The sequence below is a fragment of the Grammomys surdaster genome, unplaced genomic scaffold (assembly GCF_004785775.1).
Source record: "Grammomys surdaster isolate TR1022 unplaced genomic scaffold, NIH_TR_1.0 212, whole genome shotgun sequence".
NCBI classification, from domain to species: Eukaryota; Metazoa; Chordata; class Mammalia; order Rodentia; family Muridae; genus Grammomys; species Grammomys surdaster.
This window is the reverse complement of record NW_021604657.1, coordinates 122096-135650: the sequence shown is the minus strand read 5'-3', so window position 1 is coordinate 135650 and position 13555 is coordinate 122096. Positions and strand designations below refer to the sequence as shown.

General features: G+C 47.6%; 1 protein-coding gene across 1 annotated transcript in view; it reads right to left on the bottom strand.

The window, feature by feature from the left end:
* Positions 1-13555, bottom strand: part of Lpin1 (lipin 1) — a 62163-nt gene that overhangs the window by 23123 nt on the left and 25485 nt on the right. Inside the window, exons 7-13 of the mRNA XM_028772246.1 lie at positions 13004-13133; positions 9672-9978; positions 8849-8942; positions 7894-8084; positions 5927-6020; positions 4527-4596; positions 1422-1514 (exon numbers count right to left, since the gene is read on the bottom strand). Coding sequence (XP_028628079.1) covers positions 1422-1514; positions 4527-4596; positions 5927-6020; positions 7894-8084; positions 8849-8942; positions 9672-9978; positions 13004-13133 — 979 coding nt within the window. The remainder of the gene's footprint in view (positions 1-1421; positions 1515-4526; positions 4597-5926; positions 6021-7893; positions 8085-8848; positions 8943-9671; positions 9979-13003; positions 13134-13555) is intronic.

Genomic DNA, 13555 nt, shown 5'->3' with positions numbered 1-13555 from the left:
GTGCACTTTGCCACACATATACATACATGCACACATCAATAACAAAAAGAAAGTTTTGAGCCAGGACCAACATAAATTAGGATCACCACCTTAAACAGCCCAATCCAACTCGAATCCAACAGAGAATGAGAAAGAGGTGGTAAGAACGGGCTCAATACACAGCTCAAAGGCAGCCTGGGAGAGGGGAAGGTGGTCTGGACTTGTGGGAGAACAGCTAAGGGGAAATATTCAAATTGGGGTAACACTTATTCCATAACCTCACAAGCCTCCACGGAAAGAGTATGAATAAAGGCCATGTCCAGCCACAGAGGGACACAGCAGACACAGGAAGCCACTGCTTCCACAGAGGAAAACCCTGAGTGTGCACCTACATGCCTTGAGGCTTCTGCTTCGATGGCTAAGTGACAAATGGGTGTGGAACACAAGCGACTGTCTGTTTTGTCTGGCCTGGAGATAAGAAATGGGGTCACCCTAAAGGCATGAGTGGATGCTTGAGGAAAACCAAGTGGTGAAAGCAAAAGAGAAAGAACCCTAAGTACAGTGTGCAGCTGGCCAGAGGGGGAACAGCTGAGAGAGAGGAGAAAAGCCAGGAGAGCCCTGAGCCTGGAGGCTAAGCAAGTGCTCTGGACTGGTGCTGAGAGAAGGAGGGAGACCCGGAAAAGCAGGGCTTTCACAGGATCTCAAGCAAATCTACACGCATCAGACCTGACCCTTCAGGGACCTGACTAAAAAGGCTCAGTCAACAGCCATGGCAAGACTCACCAGCGCTAGCCTCATCAGCATAACGTGTTTTAAAAATGTAAGTTTGTCGAAACCCTTCTGTGACAGTTAGTATTGTCAACTTGGCAAGATCTAGGTTGGGTTAATTAAACTGGAAAGACCCACCCTAATTGTGGGTGGCACCATTCATGGCCTGGCATCCTGGACTGAGCACAGGAGAAAGCCAGCTGGGTCAGCAGCAGCTTCTCTCTCTTTGGCTTTTATCAGTGGACAGAATGTGACCGGCTGCTTCAAGCTCCTGCCACCTTCGCGTCTCCACCATGACAGAGCACACCTTCAATCTGTGAGCCAACATACACGCCACCTTCCTTAAGTCTCTTTCGGGTACTCTGTCCCAGCAACAAGAGACACACCTAGTACATCTTTTTTTTTTTTTTTTTTTTTTTAACTGATAAAAACCTCAGAGTAGGAAAACAACTTGACCTGGGTCTATAAGCCAGGAGGTGACAGAGCCAGGCTCTACTGGCCTCTCCTCCTTCCTGTCCACCATCTGCCTGTGGCCCTTTGGCAGTAGGGCCAGCTCACTGAAACCCGGTATAATAGCATGCACTTACTTCACTCCTACAAACAGATGGAAGTAAACCCGACTACACTAAACCAAATCTCACCAAGCGCAACACCCCATCACGATCTCCACTCACCTCTTTGATTGTGGAATTTCTTCCTCTCCAGGAAAACCACCATCTTCCTCCCTTTTTGGGCATCTTATCTCTCATGATGGATTCCACAGTGGCCTGTTTTAAATGGATGGTAACATAAATAATGGAACCAAAAAAAAAAAAAAAATCAACTTAGCACACTCGAAACAAAAGAAAACATACGTGCAAATCAAAGTCGGAGGCAAAAAGCAAACAAATAAAACAGAACGCAACATACTGTGGGTGGACTGAAAATTTTAGAAAGGCAAAACCTAATGGCGTCCAAAATCACATGGAGGTAACTGAGGCACGAAGACTTAAGAAGATGGGAAAAGAACCAACGAACAACAAACAGAATACGACACAGCAACAACAGGAAAGAAAGGATTAGAAATCATTAGTGGTTAGTAGATCTTAAGTTTTCACATTAAAATGGCAGATTACAGTACTATTAGCTTCAATATGGTGATTACAAAATAAAACATGAAAAGAAAAAAGTAGTCACTACAGCACAGGATCAAAACGCTGCCAACACAGTCAAAATGCACAGGCTTTCTCTTTTGGGGGCTGGGGGGGCATAAATTTAAGTTTTCAAAGTTTGACCAACTGGGGTTTAAGTAGACTGACTTAAAAATCAAAGGTTAAGGATAAAATTCATCTGGATACCTTGCATACAAAGCTTGAAGGGGGAGATTAGACATAAAATAATAATTTTGTAAATAATTCCAACTAGCAATGCCTGGCTTAAGGCTACTTTGGGGCCAAGGTCAATGTTATCTAAATTTACTTCCTCCATTTAGAAGGGCTGTAAGCAGCCATCACCTCAGCCAATGGAGAGGCCTCCGAGTGCGGAAATTAAGTATTTCAATCTAACAGGACACAGGTAGGTAGACAGATAAATGATTCACAGATTTAGCCCCAGATATGTAATTCGTATTTAAAAGATCTGTATCTGACGCAGAAGGCAAACTGAGTCCACTTAAATGCAAACCGTGCATACAACAACGTTCATGGACAGCACAACCTACAAATGCATTGTCTACTCTCCATGTCCACCCCAGCAAATTCATCCACAAAGACAAGCCCTGCAACCTAAAACAAAAACCTGATAGGATTATACTTCTTAAATGGAATGTAAGGTTCACCAACAAACAAAAACAGCCAAGAAAATCCTCGGACAGGATCACAGTAAGCGGGCACCAGTCCTGCATCGTGTTAAATCTACAGCAATCTAAAAAGCTCCATGTTGGTTCATGAGTAAAATTAAGAAATTAGCCTCAATTCATAGGTAAATGGAACAGCCATCCTCAAGCAGAAGGCTACCTAACAAATGACACTGGGGTGACCCTAAGGTGATTCTGAACTTTTAGACCCTGTAAGTCGAGTACCTGCCTCCTTCCAAACTGTGATCCAGAACCAGGTTGCAACATGTTCAGAGAGGCTTGGGGGAGTACACTCATTTCCAGAGACAAACCCCACTTGCCCTGAATCGTTCATGCTCATTCCGCCACTCTGCCGAGAGCCAGTTTAGACGTGATCAAGCTTCGGGCAATGAAGCAGGAAGAGTCTGTCCTGCCTCCATTCCCACTCCAGGCATGGTTATGTAAGAAAATGTATGAAGCATGGTCACCAAAAAAATCACAGAGCACTGACTGAACCTACCAAGCATTAACTCTATTGTAAAATACTAAAACCATAGTGCTTAAGCTACTAAGTATGCTTGCTACGACAGAAAAGATCCTGATTCAGTAAACATCGGGGAGGGAGGAAGACATTATTTGATTCCCCAAATCTCCCTCAATCACTCTCAAGACAAAATACAGATGGGTCAGGGATTTAAAATAAATGGAAAGACTAGAAGGAAATGTGGGGTATTTTACAAATGAAGACAAGAGACCACTTAAAAAGTGCTAGTTATGCAACCAACAGCATAACAAAGACTAAGTGTCACCTAGAAAATCAGTTCTGGGTTAGAGGAACAGTGTTAGCAGAGCCCCAACCTGTAACCCACTAGGTCACAGCTCTCGGGGACTATGCCATCCGGCAGCCCGTGGGCTTCCTCTTCCGTAAGCTGCATCTCTATTACACTATTCTTTCTCTCCTTCCTACTTTGTAAGCCTTGGAAATCATATCCTGGGCTGTGGATACAAGGAATCCTGGCAAGAACATAACAAAAATCGTTCCTTAGCATCCCTCAGAGGTGACCCTGAGGTGATTCTGAACTTTTAAACCCTGTAAGTCGACTACCTGCCTCCTTCCAAACTGTGGTCCAGAACCAGGTTGCAACATGTTCAGAGAGGCTTGGGGGAGTACACTCATTTCCAGAGACAAACCCCACTTGCCCTACAATACTGAAAAGGACTACCAAACACATAGCTGCCATCCCCAAACTACACACACAGAAGACACACCCAGACTAAACAAAGAGAGATCTGACTTCCAAAAACCTCAGACTCTGGAAAGATCTGACTGCAACAGCCATAGCTGCCATGCACAAGCCCATCTAAAACTTTGACTCTGCAGCCCAAAGAACATGCCCAAAATCCAGAAGGAAGACAACACAGAAGAAATGAGCAACTCCAGGCAAGTGGAGGAGGAGATGAACCCTGTAGGGCTGGTGGGTCTGCCTTCCTCATTTGGCTCTGGCTTGCAGCCACTCCCATTCTCACATGCAGGCTAGGAGCTATTCAAGCCCATCTTCATCCCTGCCTTTCAGAACCAGGCACAGGGCTGGCTTCTCAGCAACATCGGCTGACAGTGATGGCCTGTGCACCTGCCCCAGTGTCCACTCCTAGCCTTCCATAACTACGCTTCCTCTCCACAACTTCACTTGTTGTGCATCCTGGTGTCTGCCACTCTGCCCTCTTGTAATCCCAGCACAGCAGGTGCTGGGAGTGGAAGCAAGGGCCTGCAATACCAGGATTGGCAAGTCTTGCCCTGGTGAGGAAGGGAAGTCAGGTCAGGTAGAAGAGAGGGAGATCTTAAACAGTGATGTGGGAATTCATGAGCATGAAGACACCATAGTCTCAGGTTTCCAGAGTCAAGCTATGATTCCTCCATTAACCTGTCCCTCCCCAGGCCCCTTATCTTAATCGTGTTAGCGCTCACCTTTGGCAAAGGTTTCTGGAAAGCCTGCATCGCCAGAAGTAGAGGAGCTGCTGTTGTCCAGTTATAATACCTAGAGAGACAAGGAAACGGTGTCAGAAGAGGGGGCGGGGACAAAAAGCATGTCTACTGTCACCTGGGATGTCACGGACCGGTTGGACCCCAGTGAAGTCTTTTATCAAGCCCAGTGTGCTCGCTCCCTTCCCAGCCCTCCATACTGACCCTATCTGCATCACCCTCCCTTTCTCCTGCTCATCTCACTGCTATGGTGAGGCTGAAGGATCAGCAGCACACAAGGCAGTAGGGCAAACATACAGACATGCCACTGGCCGGACAGCAGCCAAGTCCCACTGTGTGGTCCTTGCTCCAAGCCATGACCCACTGAACTTCATGGAAAAGGGACAGGTGACAATACTTAAAACCCTTGCAACCTCTTCTCAGTGGGGAAAGTCTACCAACTATGAGTAGAGATCACTGCATACCACAGGCCTCAGATGCCAATAAACTAATGTCTCTAAACTAAAAGGCAGTTGTTGTGCCACTATGCCTAGGACCAGATAGGGTCAAAGTCCCACAGTCTGGAGACCGCACCTGACATGGTCAATTTCAACCTCTGGTGCAGGTAGGCCCATATTAAAATCTTCAAGATGGAGCTGGGGAGACAGCTCAGTAGGTGAGGTGCATCCCTGAAAGAATCTGATTTCAGATCCCCAGCACTCACATTAAAAAGCCAGGCCTGGTGAAACAACCCTGTAATTCCAGTGCTAGGGAAGTGTGGAAACAGGGGGATAGCTAGGGCTTGCCTGTCAGCCAGGAGATCAACAAGTTCCAGATTCATTGGGAGAAACCATCTCAAAAACTAAGGTAGAAGACTGGGCATGGTGCCAACCACCTTTAATCCCAGCAACTAGAAAGGCAGGGGTAGGCAGATCTCAGTGAGTTTGAAGCCAACATGGTCTACATAGTTCCAGGATAGCCAGGGCTACATAGAGAGACCCTGCCTCAAAAAAACAAACAAACAAACAAACAAAAAGAGAGTGTTCAAAGATGACAATGTAGACATCTGGCCTCTGCATACAAACATATACACATACATACATACATACATACATACATACATACACACACACACACACACACACACATACACACATACACACACACACACATATATATATATTCAAACACACCATATATACACACACAACACATATATACTTACACAGAAAACACACATACACACACACACACACTGCCCAAGACTCGCAATAATCTCAACCCAGCAGCTGCACTGGAACACAGAATTTTACAAATAATAAATGACAGTAATTAAGTTTAGCAAAGACTCAAGGCTTAACAGAAGTACAATGCCACTGCCAAAAGGACTGTCATCAAGAACTCACTTATTACCAATCTTGACCACAAGGTTGGGGTCATCGATGATAGCAGGGTTGTCGGCAAACTGCTGGTATGACACGGCTTGCTCCAAAAATGCATCTGTGGTAGCAATGATAGGACAGGGGGGAAAAATCACAAAGTGTGTTTCTTAAAGAAACAGACCATTTTCATCTTACTCATCCCCATGTGCTTCCCTGAGAGTTTATAAATTGCACTTCATCAGACAGTCCTACAAATCCTACAAAATGCACTAGCAAAGAGGGAGCATGGCTTGATGGTTTTTTTTGGGGGGAAGGGTTCTTAAGATCAACAAATGCGGGGGGGGGTTAAGCCCACATGTAGAAGCAGAGTAATGTTTATCAGGGATACCAGCGTAAGTCACTTTTTCGGTGGTAATCTGAGACAGGTGGCTTAACTCCCCAAGCCCCAAAGATCTCCCCCTTAGCATGTGCCTGATGATCATGGCCCTAAAGATGGAGGAGGATGGCAATCAGCATCCTGCCCAAAGTGAGGGCTTGGTCAGTGTTGGCAGCTGCACTGCCAGTTACTGTTACCTATGCCAAGCACCAGAGCTCGGGCCCTGTAGGGCCTGGTGCTGACCATGGTCATGCTGGCTAACCAAGCTCAGCGCAGGCCCTCTAGGCAGGGATGCTATGGGATCAGAAGGCCTAGTCTTCAGCCCTGGACCAGAGAGCCTTTGGGTGTCTGGCCAAAGACACTGACTTCCTTCAACTTCCCCGCTCAGGGCAGCCATGCCTTGGCCCTTAACTGGAGCTCAGTCTCACTGGCCCAAGTCCACGAGCACTCCTCCCCTGGGGAATCCTAAAGCTCTAGGTGAAAAAAAAGTCCCAGGTGACAGATGACATGGGGATCACTCCTGTCAGGGAGAAAAATGTCTCTTGGTCATGTCAACCCATACAGGCCTCCACAGGAACCCTTGGGATTATAATGAAGCCCTAATGTACTCTTTCTGGAGCTTCCAGCCATACCTGACCACACAGGACCTCGGAATTCCCACCAGCAGCCACTGTGCAGGTACCAGGCTGGGAGTGTTTCAGTAAGTTACCAGCCGAGCAAGCTGCCCCAACACAGCTCAGGAATGTAATAGACACAGTTGTCAAAACTGTGATCTTAGAAGGTACAAAGGAAAAAAAAGAACGAATTGCTAGGAAGGGCTGGTGGCACCCAGGCCAGAATAAGAGGACCCAGTCTGTTCCTAAGACATCTGTCTAGGAGGGACTCCACTATGGTCCCTGGAGCAGGAAGAGGAAGTAGCGTGGCTGCTAAGAGTGTGATCATCCCTGCTGGGAAGTCCGTCCACTGGTGACGGGATAGAAAAAGCAAGAAGCAGTAAAGTGGAGGAAAATTAGGTCTAGTTCAAGAATCCACAGGCAACCTCTGCTGCTGTACCAGCGAGGGGTCTCAGGCACGCCTCGCCATGGACCTAGCAAGGGGTGCTCAGACCTTTCTTTCCAGCACGGCAGACAGTGTGCATAAGTCACCAAGGCCTACCAGTATAGTAGCTGGGAACCCAGTGGAGAAACATTTCCAGAATTCCCCAAACTGACTCAACCGCCCTTTCCCTCCTCTATGGGCCCCAGAGATGTCACACACACTCCCAATGCTATGTTACAGGGCAACTGATGGGATCCCCACTCTGCCCCCACAGGATAGATCGCCTTGAACATTCTTCACAGCTGGCCCTGGACATAGGGGACACCCATTTGTGCTCAACAATCATCTCTGAGGACAAATGGCCCCAACAGTCTTCTTGCTGCCTGAAGGCCCTTGCAGCCTGACAAAATTCTAACTGTAACCAGACTGTGTGGGGCCAGAGACCAGTGAACCTTCCTCTTTCCCATAGCCACAGCTGGGGGGGAGTGGGGGAGAGGAGAAAACTGATCCTAGAGTTCTCAGCTCGGGGCCTCCTGGCCACTGGCCACTAGAGAGTGCTGTCTCATAGGCCTAGTACCTTTGGTAATCTCTCTGTGGTCACTGAGGCCACCGCAGAGGGAGATGGCAATGGATGGCAGGTCCCTCAGGCTGTCTGAGGTGCTCTCCACACCGCTGTCGATGCCTGAGCTGCCCACCAACTGTGGGGATTGGTTGGCTGACCTGGCTCCATTGTCAGTGGCTTGCTTGGGGAGCCCGCCAGGATCACCACTGAAAGGAGAGAGAAGCTGTTTTGAGCATCCCACCCTCCTAACTCCGACTACCCCCGACTATTATATCAAATGACCCTCTAGAAAGCTGCACCAAAAAGGAGCAATTGCTGTCACCTTAGTGCAGCTTTGTCATCAAAACATCAGTACAGACATCAAAGTTGAAGACCTAGCTCAGAAGGGCCTGTCACATTCTCCTGCAACACTCCAAATCCATATGAAGTAAACCCCAGAGAAAGTGTGTGCCAGGAAGGCCACTGTTACCCACCAGGGCACTGACCCTCCCTACATCCAAAGGGAGCTACAGCTGGGTTGTTCCCCCAAGGACTGAGTGTCAATCCCTCCCAGGAAGAATCTCAATATCTCTCTCAATCGCTCACGAGCTCTCTTGGATGGTGGGCCACTGGTCACAGCATAGCCTTGAGCTCACACTCCTATAGAGAGGGTAGAGGACAGCCACATGCCCCTACACACACAGAGACACACAGACAGACAGACAGACAGACAGACAGACAGACACACACACACACACACACACACACACACACACACACACACACACACAAAGAGAGTATTAAACTGGCCCTTCTCAGACTACAGAAAATGGTATCAAGGCCAGATGTGATAGCTCAACCCTGCAATCCAAGCACTCACAAGAAGTTGAGGCAGCAGGACCACCACAAATAGAAGGAAACCCTAAACTACATTTAGACTATCTCAAAAGCCAAAAAATAAAGTAGTTTGAGTAGTGAAAAGAACTTTTACTTCTTGGGGAAATACAAGGCAGCCACTTCAGGGTCCATGTCCGTGAGGTCATCCAGATAAACACCATCAGCTCCAAGGTGTCGGCTTCGTTTATCTGAAAGGGTACAATGGAGTGGGTCAGAAATGTTATCCCAACTCGGGAGCTCCATCTCCAAGAACAGCATCCAAACCCAAAGTGCAGATCTGCTCCCCAGTACTAGGGCTGCCTCCCCCTTCCCCTTTCCCCTGCCCCTGCCCCTCCCCATAAGAGCCACACACCGAGATGCCAACAGAACTCCCTTCTGCATGGCCCAGAGGGAGTGACATCACAGCACTCATCCACAGACAGCCTGACAGGTTGCAGTCCCTCAACAGTGAAGCTGTCACCATGATTACTGTAATTGATTGCTGAAGATGACAAAACCTTGCCTGAACACTTCCCTACTGACACTCTAAGACACAGCATCCCTCTGGCTGCATGATGGGTCCCCTGGGCACCGTGTTCACAGACTTCCTCTCCGCTCCCTGCTGAGTGCTGCGTGGCTGGTCCACACAAACCCACAGTGCTGCACTGAGCTACCTGGCTAACAGGGTGGGCTCAGTATCGTCACCACTTGGCACAGGTGGTGAGCTGATCAGACATCATTATTGCTGACAGGGTTGGGAAACATGGATCTCTAACAATGCTAAACATGTCTGGCCTCACAAAAGCACAGGCTGAAGATTAAACACAACAGATGCCATAGATCCGGGTCTTCTCTGACTTATTTGAAACTTTGGATGAGGCTGGAGCGTCTCTGGTGTGCAGCCCGGGAGTAAGCAGGGAGCACGCTCAGCTTCATACCTTTTTTTCTGGAAGGGGAATCTGTCTTGCTTGATGACTGTGTTGTGCTGGAAGCTGGGGCCTTGAGCTCTTCGGCCACAGGTAACGGTGGGGCTGCCGCCCCTAAGGACTCAAGATCCTCCTCGTTCACGAACTGCATTTCTGTCTGAGCCTTGCTCTGGTGGATGAGCAGCCCCCGGGCCATTGTTGGTGACTGGTCACTAAAAGTATCTGAAGACTCGCTATGAATGGTCTGAAAGTGAATTTTATCAGCAATCTTCCGACTCGCTAAGGGGCTGGACTCTTTCATCTTGTGTGGAGAAGATGACTGTAAGAAAGGAGAGAAAACGAAGAAAGAGGGATTTGAGGACCGTGGAAAGCCCAGGCAAAGAGAAAAGCTGGGGAGTCCAACAAGAGATCAGTTAAAGTCTGTGGCACCTGCTAGAGAACCCAAGGGCGGGATCTCCAAAGCTTCCAGAGGGAACATGGTGGCCCTAGTATTTTCTCTTTCTCGTGGCAAATGCTACACCAAACACATGGGTCCCAGGTTTTCACCTGCACTGCCAAGACTGAGTGGCAGGAGAGCACACAAGTATCTTTGGGAGGGGTGACACGGCATGGTGAGAGCTGTGGACACTTGGGGTCCAAAACTGAATCGAAGACAAGGAGGGACCTGTTGCTGGCTGTGACAACACTGACCCATCTACCTCATGGGTACTTCACCGGGCCATCCCCGCTGCAGACGAGGAGCCCCCCCACCCATGCTCGATATCTCCCAGGAGCTCTGTGTTCTCACTGCAGCTCTTTGGTTTCCATATTTTCCTTATTCTACTCCAAATCTAGTTGGATCTCAGTTACATTCATGATTATGAATAAAAATTAAATAAGCACAAGGAAGGAAGAAAGCATCAGCTGCCAAACAGACGTGACAGAGAGAGTGAGGTACGCTAAAGGCAGGCAGCGAGTGCACGCAGCCCCCACGGCCCTCCACAGAACGGGAAGTGGGTCTCACGGTGGGATATCTGCAGGAATGAGAATGAATGCATTCCGTCAATGTGCAGGAAGGGATCCCTGCAAATGCAATCTCTGTTACCACAGGACAAGAGGGTGGGCAGTCAGCAAGGCCAGCAGCTCAAAAGAATCAGGATCTCCATGCTGCTGGCCACGCACAGCCTCTCTGGGACCTGGGATCAGACTGCATGGACATGCACCCACTGTGCGCTGCATTCTTAAAACCTTCATCTCTCTATATAAGTGTATCAGAACTCACTAAACTTTCTCCCCAAAAAAACAGGGCTGAAGAAGACATGGTGGTGATCAGTTTGCACAAGAGAGAATTCACCATGCAGAGATCTGCAGTTACGGAAAAGGGAGGGCAACCGAAAACTGATATTCACCGGCAGGCCCTCCTTATCTGATATCCCTGGGCCCCTCACAGACAAAACCACACTGTGGTAGGTAGGTCTGCAGTTAGCTTGGCCAGAATCGGCTAGGTCTGCACTGTCATACCAGCTCTCCAACAACTACTGAGGTGAATGTGTTAAGATGGCTGGCTGGATCAGTACTGAGGCTCACAGAGACAGAGAGAGATTACAAGTCCCACAAAAGTATAATATAGCCTGGAAGGGGAAGGGAGCCATCTATAACCAAACAGACCCACTGTGCCTTCACTCACACTCATTACACACACTGAACGGGGCTTCAAGGGACCATAGTATCCTCTAAGAACCTTGTGACATAGATGTATATGCTAACATATATATATGTGTGTGTATTAGATATATCATAAACAGGGTTCCACTATGTAGAACTTGCTAGACCAGGTCAATCTGACTGCCCCCCACTCCCAAGTGCAGGGATTACAAACATGCACCACCATATCCAGCCCTTAGGATTTTTTCTTAAAGATGGCAATGAAGCCGGGCGGTGGTGGCGCACGCCTTTAATCCCAGCACTTGGGAGGCAGAGGCAGGCGGATTTCTGAGTTCGAGAGTTCGAGGCTAGCCTGGTCTACAGAGTGAGTTCCAGGACAGCCAGGACTACACAGAGAAACCCTGTCTCGAAAAACAAAAAACAAAAACAAAAAACAAAACAAAAAAAAAAGATGGCAATGAAATCATTTAAGATATCTGGAATGTGTTGAAATATGAGACAAAGTGTCTTGAAAAAAATATTGTCTTCCTGTGTTCTTGGAAATGTGCCTGATTCATATATATATATATACACACACACATACACACACACATACACACACACACACACACACACACATATATATATACACACACACACATTATATATATATATGTATATATACATATATATATACATATATATATATATAAAACCAATTGTATACATGAACTTTACAGGGTGAGAAAGAGGGGCACACCCAAGAAGAAAGAAAGGGAATACAGACCTGAAGAGATGGTTCATAAGTTAAGGGCAGACACTGCTCTTCCAGAGGACCACAGTTGGGTTCCTAGCACCAATGTCTAGTAACCCGTTACCTAAGTCTCCCCAGTCTCCTTGGGCACTTGCGTTTATATGCAAATGCACACCATGTATACACACATCGTTAAAGTAAATATGTCTTTTAAGAAGCAGGTGCTTAGAGAAGGCTTGGGGAAGTGACTTCACACACTATCTCTTTTAGTCTGTCTGTCTACTCTTATATTTTACTGATAAGGATGTGTAGGCTTCCCCTTGCCCAAGATCGCCTTGCTATCAAGTGCAGCGGAGCAGCCACACCCAGGGCAGCCTGCCTCCCAGATCCTCCACCACACCCAGCTTTTCTCAATCTCTTCCGGGGTGTACAAAGGTTCAAGATCAAGACCTTACCAACTAGATGCTAAAACTATTCCCTACTGATGAGCCAAAGCCCTCACACAGGGTACTTCCATTGGATTCTCCTCGTCCCTACACCACACCACCTCCACCCCCCTCAGTGGCTTCTCTCTAAAGAACATGAGTGCACGGGATTCTAGCCTTCCTAGATAACTCAGCCTTTCTTCCAGAGGGCTCAAATTCCACAGCTCCATTCCTATGACAGGATACCCCTCTAACAACCATGGACCTTGGAGAAGTAAGACTGCAAAGTGTTTCTCTTTGCAGCTTCTAGAAGCTAGGGTCTGTACACAAGTTGTGTTGACTTCTTTACGGACTGCATTCATTGTGATATACAGTGTAGGTTCATTTGTTCCAAACACACAGGCACATTCTGCCCAAACCCACATTCGCTGAGTCAGCACCCCATAGTACATCCCTTTACAATACTGGGTTAGCAAGTCCACGCAATTGGAGCTAACTTACAAATCCTAACTGTACCATAGAACTGAGATTTAAAGGCTTACCTTTGCAGCCTGTGGCAATTCACCCCACAGCCAGAGCATTTCCAGGTTATTCTTTGGCGTCAACCTGTCTGCAGACTTACTGACCAGCTCAGAATCACTTTTTGGTGTTGAGGGCCGAGAGCCTGAAGGACTTAAGAAAACACAAACCCATGATTTAGGGAAAAAAAACAAAAACAAATAAAACCCCAAACAAACAAAAAACCCAAAACAAAACAGAAAACAACAACAACAACAACAACAACAAAAAGCCTTTGGTTTTGTCCCAGAGTCAAGGGTTCTAGTAACCCAGAAAATATGTCCCTGGGGTCATCCCTCTGACAATCCCTCCTTTGGCCACCAGAGGTCAGTGTGCACCACATCCAAAAAGGCCTTGTAGCCAAATTGAAGGACAGTAAGAAAAGGAAGGAGCTATAACTTGAGAGGTAGGGGGATAGAATCAGAACTGGAAGCTCTCAAAAAAACTAATGAAAGAAGGCGGAGAAGAGGAGGATGGTGGAGAAGTGGAGAGGGTGGAGAAGAGGGGAGGGTGGAGAAGAGGGGAGGGTGGAGAAG